The following is a 17,862-nucleotide window of genomic DNA, read 5'->3' on the forward strand; positions in this document are numbered from 1 at the left end:
TTTTTTCCTAATGTGTAGGGATCCTTGGATCTCCCCCATTAAGAGTGAGGCATTATAAAGCTCTTTTGAAAGGAGCAGTTGAGAGAGAGGGAGAATGCAAAGGTGCTGGTTTACTGACTGGTAAGTCTCACCATAGGGATATCAGACTGTGATCTGCCTTTTACATGGGGAGACACCCGTGTATCAGGAAGTAGAGGGTTTCTGAGGCCTGTTCAGCTTGTCCAAAGAACCCTTCATTCTCAGGCTTGGGTGCCAGAAATATGCCTGCCTGCAAGTGTCCTGAATTGGAATGGAGAAGGAGGGGGCTTTGATTCCAGAGTTCATTTTTCATCTAGTGCTCACCCTCACTCCCATTCTGAGCTATGCCAGTGTTCTCATCTGGGCCTCTCCAGTTAAGTTTCACAGGGGACTACACCTGCAGTCTCTCTCAAGGGTGAGGGCACACAGAGTCTCCTGGCTGTGGGGCACGACAACACTGGTGGTTTCAACCACTCAGTGTTCATATTCCTAACCCTTGTCTTCCAAAGCTTATAACTTCTTCCAGCTAAAGAAGTCAGTCCCTTTTTTCCACTTTCCATGGTCTTCCCACCTTTGTCTCAAAATTGTTCAATGCTAGTATCCTCTCAAGATTTTTTTGTGGCTGCTTACCTTTTTTATTTATTTACTATCATTTTTTTAAAAGAGTGCAGAGGGGCGTCTGGGTGGCTCAGTCAGTTAAGTGTCTGACTTTGGCTCAGGTCATGATCTTGCAATCTGTGAGTTCAAGCCCTGTGTCAGGCTCTGTGCTGACAGCTCAGAGCCTGGAGCCTGTTTCAGATTCTGTGTCTCCCTCTCTCTCTGACCCTCCGCCATTCATACTCTGTCTCTCTCTGTCTCAGAAATGAATAAACGTTAAAAAATTTAATTAATTAATTAATTAATTAAAAAAGAGTGTGGAAAAGGAAGGCAAACAAGCAAGTTGGCTGGCCAGCCACATTAAATGGGAAGCTCCATAGTGGTTTTTTACAAATTGAATTCAAATTCGTTTACCCCCTGGTATTCCCTCTTTAGTTCCCTTTCCACTCCTCTAATCAGTTTCTTACACTTGACCTTACCTTTTTTTACCCTTTCACCAAACCTGCCAGGACCCCAAGGGCATTTGAGTCTTCCACCCTGTGCTCTAACCCATGCTCCAGCTGTATTACTCAAGTGTCCGTTGTCTGCTGGACATAACAGAATAGAGATTCTGTAGGTATATGGTAGTTTCATTTCTGCCTTCCACACCATAGGAACAAACTGTGGGAACCTGGAATTGAGTATGCTTACATGAAGGACTCTTCCAAAAGAAATCCTATGCCAGCACTCAGAAATACAAGACTATTTTTAAGTACTTGGCAAAATAAAGATTTCTTTCTCCATACCCAGTTGGGAAGATGAAGTTTTTCCTCTCTTATCTAAATTTAGCCTTCACACTGCTCAGAGAAACTTATTACAATCTGAATGATATAATAGCAAGGCTTCACAGATGGTACAAAATAATGGGCCTCCACCAACTTTTTTTTTTTTTTCCTCAGGATTAACTATAAAGAGTGCAGATTTCTTAACTGTTACAGCACAGAAGCCAACCTACACAATAAACACACTCCTATTCCAGGTCTGGTTTTTTGTTTGTTTGTTAAGTAATATCTACACCCAACGTGGAGCTTAGGGCTAAAACTCACAATCCCAAGATCAAGAGTCATATGCTTATTGACTGAGCTAGTCAGATGCCCCCACATCTGTTATTTTTAAATATTACTTTAGATTTTGAGAAACATTGTGTTTTTTTAATTTTTTTATTTAAAAAAAATTTTTTTAATCTTTATTTATTTTTGAGAGAGAAAGAGTGCAAGTGGGGGAGGAACAGAGAGAGGGAGATACAGAATCCAAAGCAGGCTCCAGGATCCGAGCTGTCAGCATAGAGCCTGACGTGGGGCTCGAACTCACCACAAGATCATGACCTGAGCCAAAGTCGGACGCTTAACCCACCAAGCCACCCAGGTGCCCCAGAAATATTGTTTTAATGTGTTACATAAAATAATGAATTGTGCAGCCCTAGGAAAAAACATCAACCACATTCCTTTAAATTTGGAGAAACAGTTGTAAAGTGGACTTTTTAAGACTACTTTTTTGGTGTAGTGTTCAACTGTTGGAATCATTGAAGGGAAATGTTGCTAATAACAGATTGCAAAATGTGTAGTCAGTTTCATCACACTCCTTTTCCACTTATGCAAAAGCATTTACATATTTTCCAGGAATGTGGATTTTACTTTGGCCATCTGTTATTTGTACACCTCCTATGGCAAAAGAAAATATTGTTGGATTACTGGGTATTTATGTAAATGTTACCTCCTCCCTTCCAAGCTCCCTTAAGTCCCAATCCATAAGGGATAGATAGCATTAATGTTTCTAATGAATGGCTGCTGATGGGACTGTATCACCTGCTTAATTCAGGCAAATTTCCATTATTCTTGCTAAGAGAAGTCTGGGCATATGACATGTCACAGCTTTCCACCAGAAAATATTTTTAAGTATTTGCTCTGGAAATACCATATCTAAAAAGTTAATTCTGTTTATACCCAGTCATTTACCATGTAATCTTCAGGGACTAAGTCCTCCTCTGAGTCCTCTAAGTCCTCCCTTTAGAAAAGCTTTGGGTTAATGATGGTGAGGATGAGAGCAGAGAAGCCTCCATCCCAATCTTATTTGGAAGCATCCAGAGATGAAGTCAAAAGGAAGTTTTCCTTGCTATAACAATTCATGGCATTTCTCATTCTTAATCTGCTGTGAAGGAAAAAACATTCCTGTTTTCCTTTTATACATTCATATTACACTCACAGCACTAGTCTGTGTGGGAGTTTTCCAACACCACCAAGAAATTCTCCTATTCTCAGAGGACACCAAGTAAATGTCTTATAAATTTAATTCAGACACTGCCTACCTGGAGTCAGCATCAGAACCCCCAGGTTAAGGGTTCAGTCTCACAAGACTGCTCCCTTCCACACACTTTAGATGCCACTCACAAGTCGAGGTTGCTTGCTACTGACCCATCGGCAGTGAAGCGGAGGTTCCCCCAACACCCTCCTCCGGTTTGGTTAATTTGCTAGAGCAGTTCTTAGCACTCAGGAATACACTGCCTTTACTCGATTGCTGATTTATCATAAAAGGTTATAACTCAGGAGCAGCTAGATGGAACAGATACCTAGGGTAAGGTGTATGGAAAGGGGCATGGAGCTTCCATGTCCTCTCCAGGTACACCCCACCTCCATGTGTTAAACCTTGAAGCTCTCTGAACACCATTATTGGGGGGTTTTATAGAAACTTCATAACATAGGCATGATTGTTTAATCAATGGCCATTGGTGATTAATTCAGTCTCCCTAGAGGTAAGGCTGAAAGTTCCAATTCTCTAATCACAGAATCCATTCCCCTGGCAACCAGTCCTCATCTTTAGGAGCTTTGTCACCTCCGTTAATATAAACAGTTTGGTTGAAAGGGGCTTGTTATGACTAACAAAAGAAACTTTTCACCTTTATAGTTTTGGACCTATTTCAGGAACTAGGAACAAAACTAAACATAAGATGCTCCTATAACCTTTATATAGGAAATTACAAGTCTTATTATAAGCCATAATATAACATCCACCACAGTTGTTTTCTTTCACATCTTAAGAGAAGGGACAAAGAAAACGCATTTCACTTTTCCCTTGGTCAATTCTCCCTAACCCCTGTAACCTCTGATATTCACCCTGTTCTGAAGGATCTTTATTTTTTCTTAATGTTTTATTTATTTTTGAGAGAGAGCGAGCGAGCGAGCACACGTGGGGGAGGGGCAGAGAGAGAGAGGGAGACACAGAATCCAAAGCAGGCTCCAGGCTCTGAGCTGTCAGCACAGAGCCTGACACGGGGCTCAAACTCAAAAATCATGAAATCATGACCTGAGCTGAAGTCAGACACTTAACTGACTGAGCCACCCAGGTGCCCCTGTTCTGAAGGATCTTTAAAGTTGGTGCATAAGAAGAGGGTCAGGATAAAGAAAACATTAAATCATTAAGTGTTTCTATACTTTGCAGCCATTCTGAAGTATTAAAATGAGTCCTTCCCTGGAGATTTACAACATTAATGTACAGATCTGAGCTAAAATCTTTATGTATTACTCCTTATAGAAGAGGTACAAATCCCTTTAAGAGCTTGAGATGCTCTTTGAGTACACAGACACCCAGCCTCAGAATTTGCTTCCTCTTTCTCAGGCTTCTGGGTCTTCTCAGTTCAGCCCCTGGCCAGAAATAAGGAGGGCCTCCCCAGTCCATGCAGCTGAGCACAGGCAGGGTACGTTTTCCACTGGTGATTCCTGGTCTGCAAACCAGATGATGAAAGCTTATCCTTAGTAAAATCCATGATTAAAAACCCTATAGCTCTGTTTCCCATTAACTTGGTATAAATGTCAGGGCGTGGCTCAAATGTTGCCTTGTAGCTTGACATTTCCCCTCACAAACTCCTTAGAATTATCTGCCTCCACATGGATGTTCCTAGCATCAACAACCAAGCGCGTATACATTTAATATCTGCACACACTCAACCCGATCCCTGCCTCAGAGAGAGTGTGAGGTCATTGTCCTTGTTACTACCTCCCACAGCCTCATGGTATTTTGCTTTGGGGAGGAGAGTGTTGTCAAAACCTAGGGAAGTATGGTATGTAAATTTTACCACAAATAAGGATAAATAAGCAATGTGGGGGGAAATTTTTAGGGAAAACTGGATTCACAATAGTATCTATGCCTAAATCAAATTGTACTGAAGCTCTGAATTTAAAGTGTTACTGGAGTCTTCTGTTTTCCAGTGATAAACACGGTGCTAGACTGATTAGTGGATTCAGTTAAACATGTACTGATAGTCATATACAGGTGAGCACATGGACTCAGGGCTGTGTGCCCTTGCACAATTTATTTAACCCAGGAACAGTTATTAATACAGGAGATACACTGCTGGCCCAGAACAGTGGCTGCAACTCAGTGAAAGAATGCCGAATGTAACGAGGTCTGGATGATTGTCCCAATTCAGCTGTTTACTGCTTAGTGTTCAGTTGTTGGAATCAATGAGGGAAAATGTTGGAATTGATACTGAAAAAACTGAGGGTCAGAGTCCCTGGCCTGCCCTTTTCTTATGTGATTTTATCAAGATAGTTTAATAACTATAATAAGGCATATTTTATGAGCCTCACAGGACATGACGATAGACTTGGCTGAATGCTGATGTACCACCTGCATGGGGAAAAGGCAGTGATCCCTGAAGCCAGATATGGAAGAGGAGTCTCTGAGTCTCATGGCTTTAGAAACTACTCGACAATGAAAAAGAATGAAATCTTGCCATTCGTAACAACGTGGATGGAACTGAAGGCTGTTATACTAAGTGAAATAAGTCCATCAGAAAAAGATAGATGTTTTCACTCATATGTGGAATTTGAGAAACTTGACAGAAGACCATAGGGGAAAGGAAGGAAAAATAAGTTACAGAGAGGGAAGCAAACCATAAGAGATTCTTTTTTTTTTTTTTCAAAGTTTATTTATTTTTGGGACAGAGAGAGACAGAGCATGAACGGGGGAGGGGCAGAGAGAGGGAGACACAGAATCGGAAACAGGCTCCAGGCTCTGAGCCATCAGCCTAGAGCCTGACGCGGGGCTCGAACTCCCGGACCGCGAGATCGTGACCTGGCTGAAGTCGGAGGCTCAAGTGACTGCGCCACCCAGGCGCCCCCATAAGAGATTCTTAAATACAGAGAACTGAGGGATCATGGGGGTGGGAGGTTGGGGTGGGGGCAGGGAAAATGGGAGGTGGGCATTGAGGAAGCACTTGTTGGGATGAGCACTGGGTATTGTATGTAAATGATAAATCACGGGAATCTACTCCCGAAGCCAAGACTACATTGTATATTAGCTAACTTGACAATAAATTATTTTTAAAAAGAAAGGCAGTAAACCCAGCTGGGGATGCTGTCTGGGAAGTCCACTGTCAGGTTGATGCCCACCTCCACTTAGAAGCAGCTGGCAAATCCTTACAAAGCTACAGATCTACACAAAGATGTGAAGTCTGGCTTGGGATGGCCAGGTTTCTCTACTGGTCCACATCTTGGTCTTTGTGATGCGAGTGCTCTATCTAGTCTTGACCTGCCTCATGAGACTGCTGAGAGCAACTTGCTTTCAACAGAAGGAGCCACCACTGCAAAGTGCCTTTTACATACATGCTGTGACATATTCACCCATGAGGAAATGGAGGCTCTGAAGGGTTAAATAACTTGTCCCAAAGTACACAGCAGTGAGAATGAGTCCATTCAAACCAAAATTTTTTTTACCTGTATTAAAGAACAAAAATTCATCCTAGTAAATTTGAAAATCTAATTTGTTTTATTAATTGATTCATGAATCCAGCAGCATCTCACCTATCAAGTAGAGAGGTGCTCCAAAGAGTTGTACAAAACAGAACATTTCTATAGGTAGGGTGGTGAATGAAGTTATTAGCAAAAGAAAAGAAACTATTGTTCCAGGCAAAGTCACTTTGCCTTAGTTGGAAGAGCAGGGAGTTTTATCCTGCAAATTACCTCATCTTTCTCTTGGGGGGTAGGAGGGCCCATATGACAGATTAGTTTATTGGTACTGATCAGAAAATTACTGCTGAAGGTGAAGACTACATTTATGGGTGAGGTTGAAACTGTAACTAGAGTCTGTATTAAGGCCCAGTTTGGTGACCTGGCCTAACTGGCTCCATTTTGGGCCTGTGGTTTTCTTTTAACACCTCCAAAGGCCACTCACACTGATCTTGAACTAAAAAATGTTCTACCTGCAATGTGGGGGTTTTCTACTCAAAAAAACCAAACCTCTCCATCAAGACAGTTGCACAGTTATACAGAGAATCAAGTAACAAAAATAATATAATTTAGTAATGAGTTTGATGTTCTTTACTCAAGGGAAATAAATTGAGTACCGTGCCTCATTCTTCCTAGGGATTTTGGGCAAAAGCAAGTTTTCTATGCCCTTAGTTCTCTCTTCTGATACTTAGCACCAAGCCTGGCATAATTGTTGACTGGCTACTTTTGCAAGGAGTAAGTTTTTAAGTTGAACCTTCAATATTGCCTGATAGTTAAGTTTAGTTTCACCTATTTTACCCATTCTTTTTTGTTAGGAGGAAAATACCAAGTTGAATAGAGCTAGAGTCAAGACTTAATTCGTGGGAAAAAATTACAGAAATAACACTATAACTTTAAAACAAAAATGCTGCCTATATAACTCTATAGCAGAAGGGAGCTGCTAATAGCATATTTTTGGCCCTTTTTTCTTTCATATCTCAAATTACCTTTGGATTTTCCTTCAGAGGCTAATTTTTCCTTGGTTTATGCCAGCATAGGTATAAGGAAAATGCCATTAATTTCATTTTTCTTTTGTAATGAAAAACGTTGAGTTGATATATTTGCATATAAATACATGTAATGAAAACTAAAGGTCCCTCCCTCAGGTACTCTTCCAGAGGTATGCTATTCATAACAAGGCATATCTGTGTTTATATGTATGTACATATAGTCTCCTTTTCCCCATATATACACATGGAAGCACACCAAATACTTTACCCTACTCATTTTTTTTATTAACTTAAACTGTTTGCAGTATTGTCCTACATTCCTTTTGGGATAGTCGATATCTATTTGACTATTAGATAAATGATTTACCATTTTAACATTTATTAATGTTTTCCTGGTGCTAAAAGTAAGACATTTCACTATACAAAATTCAGAAAATTAATCATCTCTGAACCCACTACCTGTGTGCAGCACTTTTGGGACTCCCACATTTCCAAACTTTTAGGGTCAAAACACAATTTTGATTGATTGATTGATTGATTGCATAAGCTGCGGGGAGAGGGGCAGAGGGAGAGAGAGAGTCTTAAGCAGGCTCCATGCTCAGTGTAGAGCCCAACATGGGGCTCGATTCCACTGCCGAGGGATCATGACCTGAGCTAAAATCAAGAGTCAGACACTCAACCGACTAAGCCACTCAGACGCCTCTCAAATCACAACTTTAAACAGCCTATTGCCCAGATGCCCTCTCAAAATATTTATAGAGTCATTGACAAGACCTAAGATGTTCAGTTGTCCCACATGATTTTCCAGTTGCTGCTTTTTTGTAGAGGGAAGGGGGTGTGTCCAGTGTGTTTGATAGCCAGTTGTGTGACAGTACTTAAAAATCAACGTGATTATGGGGCGCCTGGGTGGCGCAGTCGGTTAAGCGTCCGACTTCAGCCAGGTCACGATCTCGCGGTCCGTGGGTTCGAGCCCCGCGTCGGGCTCTGGGCTGATGGCTCAGAGCCTGGAGCCTGTTTCCGATTCTGTGTCTCCCTCTCTCTCTGCCCCTCCCCCGTTCATGCTATGTCTCTCTCTGTCCCAAAAATAAATAAACGTTGAAAAAAAAAATGTTTAAAAAAAAATCAACGGGATTACACCTAAAAATAATAATATTATATGCCAATTGTATCTCAATCTAAAAAATAATTGTTTAAATGAACACAAGCATTTGGTGCTGATTTTCCAGATTTGGAATCCAGAACCCTTTTAGGGCACTTCAGCAGAGTGATAGGAAGTGAAAATGAGTTGGGAACATAGACATGATGCGTATGTACCCTTAGGACCCTTGGGAGTCTGTGAGCTCCAAGGGAACGTACATTCCCACACATCATACATCTGCTTGCTCTAGCATCATTCAGTAAAGAATGTCGTCCAGGCACCATGCAGGGGTCCTACAACCCGAGTCCAGTGAGGTCAGTATGGGCACAGAGGGCTGTCAGAACTGAGGAATGGATGGCTCATTCTGCGGGCAGGGTGAGTGGGCAGGATTTGAACTGAGAGCTGCAGGGATATGGGAAAGGAAGCCTCTAGGACAGATCACCATCGCCTCCATCCCCTGCAACAGGCCCTTCCCTCCAGTTTTGTTCCTGCCCCCCTGCACTGCCTCCATCCAGGTTAGAACAGATTCCTCAGCCTTCCCCACATGAGCCTCCATGCTGAGTAAGTGGAAGTTATGGTAGGTAAATAACCTGACAACCGTGACAGTCTGGAAGCATGATTAGCTCTTAGGTCTTCCCACACATTTCACCTGCAATCTCTTGCTTTCTCTTCTTCGAAAATAAATTCATTGTGCTCAGACACCAAGTTACCATTTCAGTGAATTTTAGTTCTAGATCTCTGCAGGATGTGGTGTAGCATCAGTTTACTTATATAAGATCTCTGACTGCTGGGCGTATTTTACTAACTGCTTTAGATCTAATGCAGTTTTAAGGTTTTACTAAAGATATTCTTTTCATTTTGACCTCTAGTTGCTTTTTGCTCATTAAAACGTATTGTGTTCCTGTTAACATGATTGACAGCAGTTTTTCTTTTCCTTTCTAGTTATGAAAAACCTCCTCCGGGGCTTATCAAGGTCAGTGTGAAGTTTGTACCTTTGGTTATTCTCTCAGACATATTTGACTCAGTGCTCAGACTCAGTAACTTGTTATGAAAAACTGTTATATAAGGTTTGGAACATCTTTTCTCATAACCCTGCTTCTCCCTGCAGATGCCAGTCAGTCCATACACTTTGGGCTTTGTGTCTCCAGCCTGTGTCTTTGTAGAAATGTAATCAACCGTGTGACTGTTCCCTAAGAAACGGTGGCAGGCCCACATGTTCCTCAGCGATCGGTCCCCTTCTCTGTCTCCTGCTGTGGCTGCATCTTCTCACCGCTCTGCTCCATCTCTGACTCACTCACTGCTGGTTTCCTGAGCATCATCAGAGACTACTGTCTCTGAGGAGACTGGAAGCTCCTCTAGTCCAGCCCCTGGTGCGAGACTTAGAGGACTCATTAGAGGCCAGAGCAACTTTCTGCTTGCTCCCTTTCAATGAAAAGATTTTTAGAAAACCTTCTTTCATTATAAATTTAATATTCACATGAACTGAAAAAAATCAGAAGGTAAAAAAATATAACACCTGAATTGTGTACTGAAGTTATTTGGTGATGAGAGCACATGTCAAATACAGCATGTATGAGATTGTAAAACATGACAAGTGATCTCCATGGTATAATAATTTTTTAAATTTTAACAGGTTATTTTTATTATTTCAGGAAATCTTTTTAATTCTATACTTTGTCTCATTCCACAAGGCTTTTAAGTTAGCAGAAAAGTTTGTAATCTTAGAATCTAATTTTTGTGATCTAGAGTCAGAATTTGGAGCTCAAAGCATTCCTATGTGAACAATAACTAGTAATATTTCTCTAAGAATAGCTATATCATTTTCATGATATAATTCTTCTGGTATGTTTATTTCTGGTTTTTCTGTCAGGTATAATTTGTCTTTCTTTCTAGTACTGGAGAGGGTAACAGGATGACGTGGGCATGTCCAGCCCATGTGAAAGCCAGGCAGTGCTGTGTTCTGAAGCAGGTAGGAGAGAATTCCAGTGCTCTTTTGCCACGTCGTGTACATGTTGTTTCCTTTTTTAGGAAGATGAGACTAAGCCGGAAGACTGTATACCAGATGTACCAGGCAACGAACATGCCAGGGAATTTCTGGCTCACGCACCAACTAAAGGACTTTGGATGCCACTCGGGAAAGAAGTCAAAGTTATGCAGTGTGAGTATGGGAGAGTTTCAGGTAACACTCCTCAGCACACAAAAGTTATATATTACGACTTACAAAGCTTGTTTACTTTTTTTTTTTTTTTTTTTCCCCTCACCGAGCCCTGTTTAGCCAAGGCATGATCTCCGTTTCATAGTTAAGGAAGCCGAGCTGTGTATATTAGTGAGTGTCTGAGTTAAGAGGCAGAGCATGGCTTTGACTCCAGGGCTTCTGACTCCTAAGGGCAGTGGTTGCCCACAGGACTGTAGCTGCCTTTGGAGTACACTCCTTGGTAATATTCAAGTAACAGAAAGGATATTCCATTGTAGAAATGTCACAAGGGACAAGGGATGCATTGGAGGGCACGTCCCTTTGGGTCTTGCCTCAGTGATTTGCCCCCTTCTCCCCCCAATCAGTGGTGTTAAGGTTTCATCCATGTGACCTGAGAGGAGCTACGGCCACGGGGGGGGGGGGGGGGGGGGGGGGGCGGTGGTCCAGAGCAGGAGTGCTGTGTGTGCACGCCCCCACCCCACCAGAGCCGCAACACCTTCATCCAGCTTAAGTGGTATTTGGTATTTGAAGAAAGGGTATTGCTGCCGTTTAAAGACGTTTGTTTGTACAAAGATTCTTCATGTACATGATTAAAAATAGCAGTTCCTAGGGGCGCCTGGGTGGCTCAGTTTGTTAAGCGTCCGACTTCAGCTCAGGTCATGATGGTCCGTGAGTTCAAGCTCTGTGTCGGGCTCTGTGCTGACAGCTCAGAGCCTGGAGCCTGCTTCGGATTCTGGGTCTCCCTCTCTCTCTGACTCTCCCCCGTTCATGCTCTGTCTCTCTCTGTTTCAAAAATAAACATTAAAAAAAATTTTTTTTTAACATTTAAAAAAATAAAAATAGAGAAAACTGTTTGAATACAACAAATATCTTAAAAAAAAAAAAATAGCAGTTCCTAGTTCCTTGCCCCATTCACCTCACCCTAAAGGTAACCTTGTAAACCTCTTTTAAGATTATTTGGGGGGGCGCCTGGCTGGCTTAGTCAAAGGAGCATGTGACTCTTGATCTCAGGGTTGTGAGTTTGAGATCCACATGGGGTGTAGATTACTTAAATAAAATTTAAATATTTTCAAGTTTATCTCTATGTATCTAAATTAAATGATTATATTCCTGCCTTTTGATTTTTCAGGTTTCTTCATTATTTGTTGACTTCTTACTACAGAAGAATTGTTTTGTTTTGAGAGAGAGGGCACAAGTGAGTGAGGGGGCAGAAGAGAGAGGGAGAGAAAGTGGGGCTCACCCAAAGTGGGGCTAGAGCTCACCCGATGAGCTTCCTAGATTGATTTTCTAATTTCTGATCTTTCCTGTCCTATTTTTTTTCTGCTTTCTAGACTATTTCATCAACATATCTTACAGTCCTTCAGTTAAGATTTTTATTTCAATTCCAAAAGCTGTGATTTTCTTCTATGATTTTTTTAATTCTGTTGTTGCAATATGTTCTCTAAGGATATTAATTTTTTCTTCTCGTTATGTTTTTATTTCTTCTAAATTTGTCTTTTCTATTTTTTTTTTTTAACGTTTATTTATTTTTGAGACAGAGAGAGACAAAGCATGAACGGGGGAGGGTCAGAGAGAGGGAGACACAGAATCTGAAACAGGCTCCAGGCTCTGAGCTGTCAGCACAGAGCCTGATGCGGGACTGGAACTCACGGACCGCGAGATCATGACCTGAGCCGAAGTCGGCCGCTTAACTGACTGAGCCACCCAGGCGCCCCAGTGTTGATTCCTTCTGAAGGCTGTGAGAAAAGGATCTGTCCCAGGCCTAGGGATCTAAAGATCCTATCTCGCAATGAGGTCATATTCTGAAGTACAAGCGGTTAGAACATTCAACATAATGGGGGGACAGGGTGGAGGGAGCAATACCGTTCAAGCCATAACACACTATTAAAACAAAATCACACTTTGCTTTTAGCACAGGATTGCTTAGTAACTACTTGGCTCATTTGTGTTTGTTCGTTTGTTTACATTTTATTTTATATTTAAGAGAGAGAGACAGAGCATGAGCAGGGGAGGGGCAGAGAGACAGAGACAGAATCTGAAGCAGGCTCCAGGCTCCAAGCTATCAGCACAGAGCCTGACTCGGAGCTCAAACTCATGAGCAGTGAGATCATGACCTGAGCCGAAGTCAGACGCTTAACCGACTGAGCCACCCAGGCGCCCCTACTTGGCTCATTTCTAAAACCCAAGATTAAAGAAAGGATGCTTGAGGAAGCAATTGTTTTCTCTCAGTTTTCTGGTATCTTACATGGTTCATCCACTAATTGCATTAGCTTTGGAAATTGGAATCTAATGAAAAATATCTTTAGTATGATCTACTGATACTTTATCTTAATTAGGTAAAACTGCTTTATCTTACAGAAATGTATCCCTTTTCTTTCTTTTAGGTTGGCGTTGTAAACGGTACGGTCACCGAACAGGCGACAAAGAATGCCCTTTCTTTATCAAAGGCAACCAAAAGTTAGAACAGTTCAGAGTAGTAAGTAAAACTCTTGAGTTTCAATTTACATTTACCAGAGATGGGGAATGTCAAGTGACTCAGGCAGTTACCAGTGAACTGGAGGTTAACATAAAATATATTCCCAGAGCCTTTTGGCCAAAATATGTAGTGTTAACTACATCTCTGTTAAACTGAATTTGTGTGATAGATTAGTTCATTAACAAAAACTTAACTTTTGTTAAAGCGTTACTTGCTTATGCCTTGGGAACACTGATTTCTTTTTCCAAAAGACACTGTTATGTTTTCAGTCACTTTTTACTTATTATATTTAAAAAATCTTGTTTCATAACTAAAATCATCATTCTAGTTTCCCAATCTTTGTCTAAAGATTAAATATCTTTCTATTATAAAGTAGAAGTGTGTTTATAAATGATATATCCTCTAGGGGCGCCTGGGTGGCACAGTCGGTTAAGCGTCCGACTTCAGCCAGGTCACGATCTCGCGGTCCGTGAGTTGGAGCCCCGCGTCGGGCTCTGGGCTGATGGCTCGGAGCCTGGAGCCTGGAGCCTGTTTCCGATTCTGTGTCTCCCTCTCTCTGCCCCTCCCCCGTTCATGCTCTGTCTCTCTCTGTCCCAAAAATAAATAAACGTTGAAAAAAAAAATTTTTTTAATAAAAAAAAATAAAAAAAAAAAATAAATGATATATCCTCTTTACATAACAGTAAAATAAATCTGTCGTTTCCCCACTTTATTTTACACTCACCTCCAACGATTAATTCACCAGTCAGTTTCAGTCAATTCAGCTGTGCTGTTATCAGATAGATTGGGATTATCTCCATATATCAAACTAAGGTCCACAAACATTTGCCAGGGATTTTAAGACATTTAAAATTGTGCTTTCATTTAAAAAAATTGAAGAAAATATTCTGGATAAATCAACGCTACCTAGAATGACAATTTTTACAATTCCTATAACAGATAAATTGGTCATAACTCTCAAAAAATGAACAAATTCATTTATTTTTAATTCAGAAACCCAAATTCTAAGGATAGATCCTAAGGGTATAACAAAAATCAATATATACAAGTTTTTATTAAAGTATAAGGGATTATTTAGAATTATTTATATGACTGAAAAATAGACTAAAGAAAAATAGGAAACAACTGCAGTGGCCAGCACATCAACGTAAGTACTGTAACATAGAAGTCATATAGCTTTTAAGAATCATGTTTTAGAAATATGTGTAGTATCATAGGAATATGCTCATGAAGACATAAGTGAGAAAGAGGTGCCTGGCTGGCTCAGTTGGAAGAGCGTGCAACTCTTGATCTTAGAGTTGTAGGTTTGAGTCCCACGTTGGGTGTAAAGATTACTTAAAAATAAAATCTTAGTGAAAAAGAGAATAGAGTTGTATATATAATATGATTATAATTTTTTGTAAATTATGAATGATGACTGGAACAACCACATTAAAATGTTAGCAGTGGATATCTCTGGATGGTACAAATATAGACATTTTTAGCTTCTTTTTTATCTTAAATATGTAAAACTTTTACTAGATTTTTTTTTTTTTTAATTTTTTTTTTTCAACGTTTATTCACTTCTGGGACAGAGAGAGACAGAGCATGAACGGGGGAGGGGCAGAGAGAGAGGGAGACACAGAATCGGAAACAGGCTCCAGGCTCCGAGCCATCAGCCCAGAGCCTGACGCGGGGCTCGAACTCACGGACCGCGAGATCGTGACCTGGCTGAAGTCGGACGCTTAACCGACTGCGCCATCCAGGCGCCCCTAGATATTTTTAAAGATATTTGACATACCACAAAGTTCAGTCTATGTGTAGTCATATTCTAAGCAAGTACTTTTTAATTACACAAATGTTACAAGAATACATTTGCTTTAACTAAATTGACATTTTACATTAAGGCTTTTCACAATTGATTTTTCAAAAGCAATATTGTGTCTCTACAGAGTGAATATGCATTAAGTAGCTTGATAAGTATACTTCTACAGTTCTTTTTGGGCATATACATATGTTTTTGTGCACCTGTAAATGAATCATTCTTATGTATCGTTTTCCAACTTATTTTAATATCTCTTGATCATCTGTCCTCATAGAATTACCTCAATACTTCTAACCTTGAGTAATATTTAATAATGAATCTTTCATGGTTTATATCCTTAAAAAGGCTATTCAGATTATATTTTATCAAATTGTATTTGTATAATTGAAAAATCTTTTTTGTAACTTCCACAAGTTTGAAGTGATGATGACCCTTAAGAAGGATTAGAAAATTTTAAATATAAAATTACACCAAACAGGAAAAAAAAAACTGGTTTCAGTGAAATATGAATTTAATTTTACTTTAACTAACAGTCCACAAAGCCCTAATCCAACCTTACCCTTCTCTAATCCTCAAGGCACATGAAGATCCTATGTATGATATCATACGAGAGAATAAAAGACATGAAAAGGACATAAGGTGAGGTGGTCCTGGTGATAACAATACCCTCTTACATAAAGTTGGAAACACCCATTCTGGTATTAGATGAGTGGTTTGGTAAATATGGTACTTTAATGTAGTTGTGATATATGTGGAAGGCAGGAGAAATCACTGGAAAGGCCAGTGTGTGGGGAATGAGCAGGCCAGCCTTGTTCTATCTGGGTTGGCTTAAAGCAGTGGGCTTGGCCCAGCCTGCTCATATACCACTGATAGTTGATGTTGGCAACCAACCATAGCTTAGTCTATCATCTCCAGTGTCTTTAAGGATTTGAGCTATTGTTAAAAATGATCCTTAGACATGAAGAAAGATAGGGTGAAGAAACGGGAGAGTTTGTTTTTCCCAAAATTGGTGACGCTGAGTAATAATTGTTTTGAGGAGGTAGATTACTTGAGCAGTTGGGGGCGGTGAGTAAGTAAAGTAGGCATCTGTTAGAAGTTCTGTGGTAAGGACTCGAGAAACATGCAGAAATATTTAGGACAATGAAAAGAACACAGAATGGCTCATATACTGGTTACAGTCCTGTCAAACAGGCATGGACGTGGACAAGAATGGGGAAGACATGCACAGATAAGTACCGTCTTTCGCAAGGTGGTTATTCATGACAATTTGTACCCTCACTGCTGCTCTCACATCATCTTTATCTACAGTTTTTTTAAGTTAAATATGGTTCTTTGGTCAAACTTCTGTTTAGGATACAGCAGTTAAAACAGTTACTGGAGGATTCCACCTCCGATGAAGATGGCAGCAGCTCCAGCTCCTCAGAATGTAAAGAGAAACACAAGAAAAAGAAGAAGAAAGAAAAGCATAAGAAAAGGAAAAAAGAAAAGAAGAAGAAGAAAAAACGAAAGCATAAGTCTTCCAAGTCGAATGAGAGTTCAGACTCGGACTAAAACTTGACCTATTCCATGTTCTCCTCTCAAAAATCAGACACTGTGGCCCCAGGCCAGAGGGTGTGGAATCGGGGAGGACTTGGAGACCCCAAGAGAGCAGGGCATTCGGTGTCACACGTGTGAATTCTCACCTGCCTTCCAGCAAAGACGTGACCCCCGGAGGGTGAGTTGTGTCTTCCCTGGTGCTGGCTCTGGACAGCGGCTGATTTCAGGCAGGAAGGCATTGTTCATTGTCTTCCTCCCACTGATCCCTGCAGTTTGTGATTCCTTCCAGCTGCCTCTGCCAGGGGGGTGAGACTGAGGGAATGAGTCTCTGAGGAAGCTCCAGGTGCTGCTGCAGCCTTCCCCTCCCCCCGGGAGTGTTCCCAGAATTCCCAGAGACTCCAGCGTGGCTTTTCTCTGCTGTCGAGGATAATAAAAGCTCATTATTTATTTTTTAAATGTAGTAACTTTTTATTTCTTAATAATGCATTCATGTGCTCCAAATTTAAAAGGTACATAAGGTTTTTAATCATGGAAATTCTTCCTTCTTTTCTCCCCCAGCTACCCATTTCCCTTCCCCAAAGGGTACAGTTTTACAAGGTGCTTGTTTAGTCTTCCAGAAGTATTTTATATATCACAAATATAGGGCTTTTTTTTTTTGACACGAATACATACACACTCATCTGTATATTGGTTTTTTTTAACAGTATAAAACAGATTATTTTAATCTGTTTAATCTCTTTTGGCATTGCTGCACCAAAAGGTATGTGTATAATCATCTGAGATGGTTTGTTAATTGATGAGGAAGGGTTCCTTGTAACAGCAATGAAAAATCTTGCGTGGCTACATTGTATTTCACGTGTTTAAATCTTATTGAGTCCCAAGATTTTTCCCAGAGTCATTGAATCAGAAAATTTTTAAGAATACAGGGGAATTATTATATGGGGTCAGCTACTCACATCCCAAAATACATCCCACACTTCCTTCATCTTCCTGTTGGTTAAGCACAACCTACCTGTGCTCCTCTATCTTTGTGCCATAGCAAAAGCAGCTCAGCCCATCATGGTGGTGCCTGCAGCCAAGGGAGAGTAAATCTTGTTTTTTACTGAGCCATATGGAGATAGAGCTTGCTCACAGGCATCCCTCCCTCTTCAGCAGGGGCTGTTGCGGTTTTCAGGGCCCCAGTAACTCTTCTCCCATTTCTGAGTCTTTCCCTGGAGGTTGAGAACAGCCAATCCAGTCCCAGAACGGACCCATTTCCTACTCATCAATAAATGCTCCCAATCTTGGCCTTGGAATAGTAGTACCTCAATAACACATTGGTCCAGATTAGAATCAGCCAGCTAAGGCT

General features: G+C 40.8%; 1 protein-coding gene across 4 annotated transcripts in view; it reads left to right on the top strand.

Annotated features, from left to right (window-relative positions):
- The window catches only part of RP9 (RP9 pre-mRNA splicing factor), a 214,575-nt gene that overhangs the window by 3,377 nt on the left and 193,336 nt on the right, over positions 1-17,862 (top strand). For 3 of the 4 annotated variants that reach the window (XR_005789272.1, XR_005789274.1, XR_005789273.1), the window contains exons 2-6: positions 9,447-9,477; positions 10,533-10,662; positions 13,083-13,174; positions 15,556-15,617; positions 16,331-16,692. Coding sequence is in view for 1 of the 4 variants with exons in the window: in XM_040472302.1 (XP_040328236.1) it covers positions 9,447-9,477; positions 10,533-10,662; positions 13,083-13,174; positions 15,556-15,617; positions 16,331-16,529 (514 nt within the window). In the remaining 3 variants the exon portion in view is untranslated. Of the gene's footprint in view, positions 1-9,446; positions 9,478-10,532; positions 10,663-13,082; positions 13,175-15,555; positions 15,618-16,330; positions 16,971-17,862 lie in introns of those variants that run through there. The other variant, XM_040472302.1, reaches the window with a different exon arrangement.

This window comes from Herpailurus yagouaroundi, unplaced genomic scaffold, assembly GCF_014898765.1.
Source record: "Herpailurus yagouaroundi ecotype Mexico unplaced genomic scaffold, PumYag 100, whole genome shotgun sequence".
Classification (NCBI taxonomy): domain Eukaryota; kingdom Metazoa; phylum Chordata; class Mammalia; order Carnivora; family Felidae; genus Herpailurus; species Herpailurus yagouaroundi.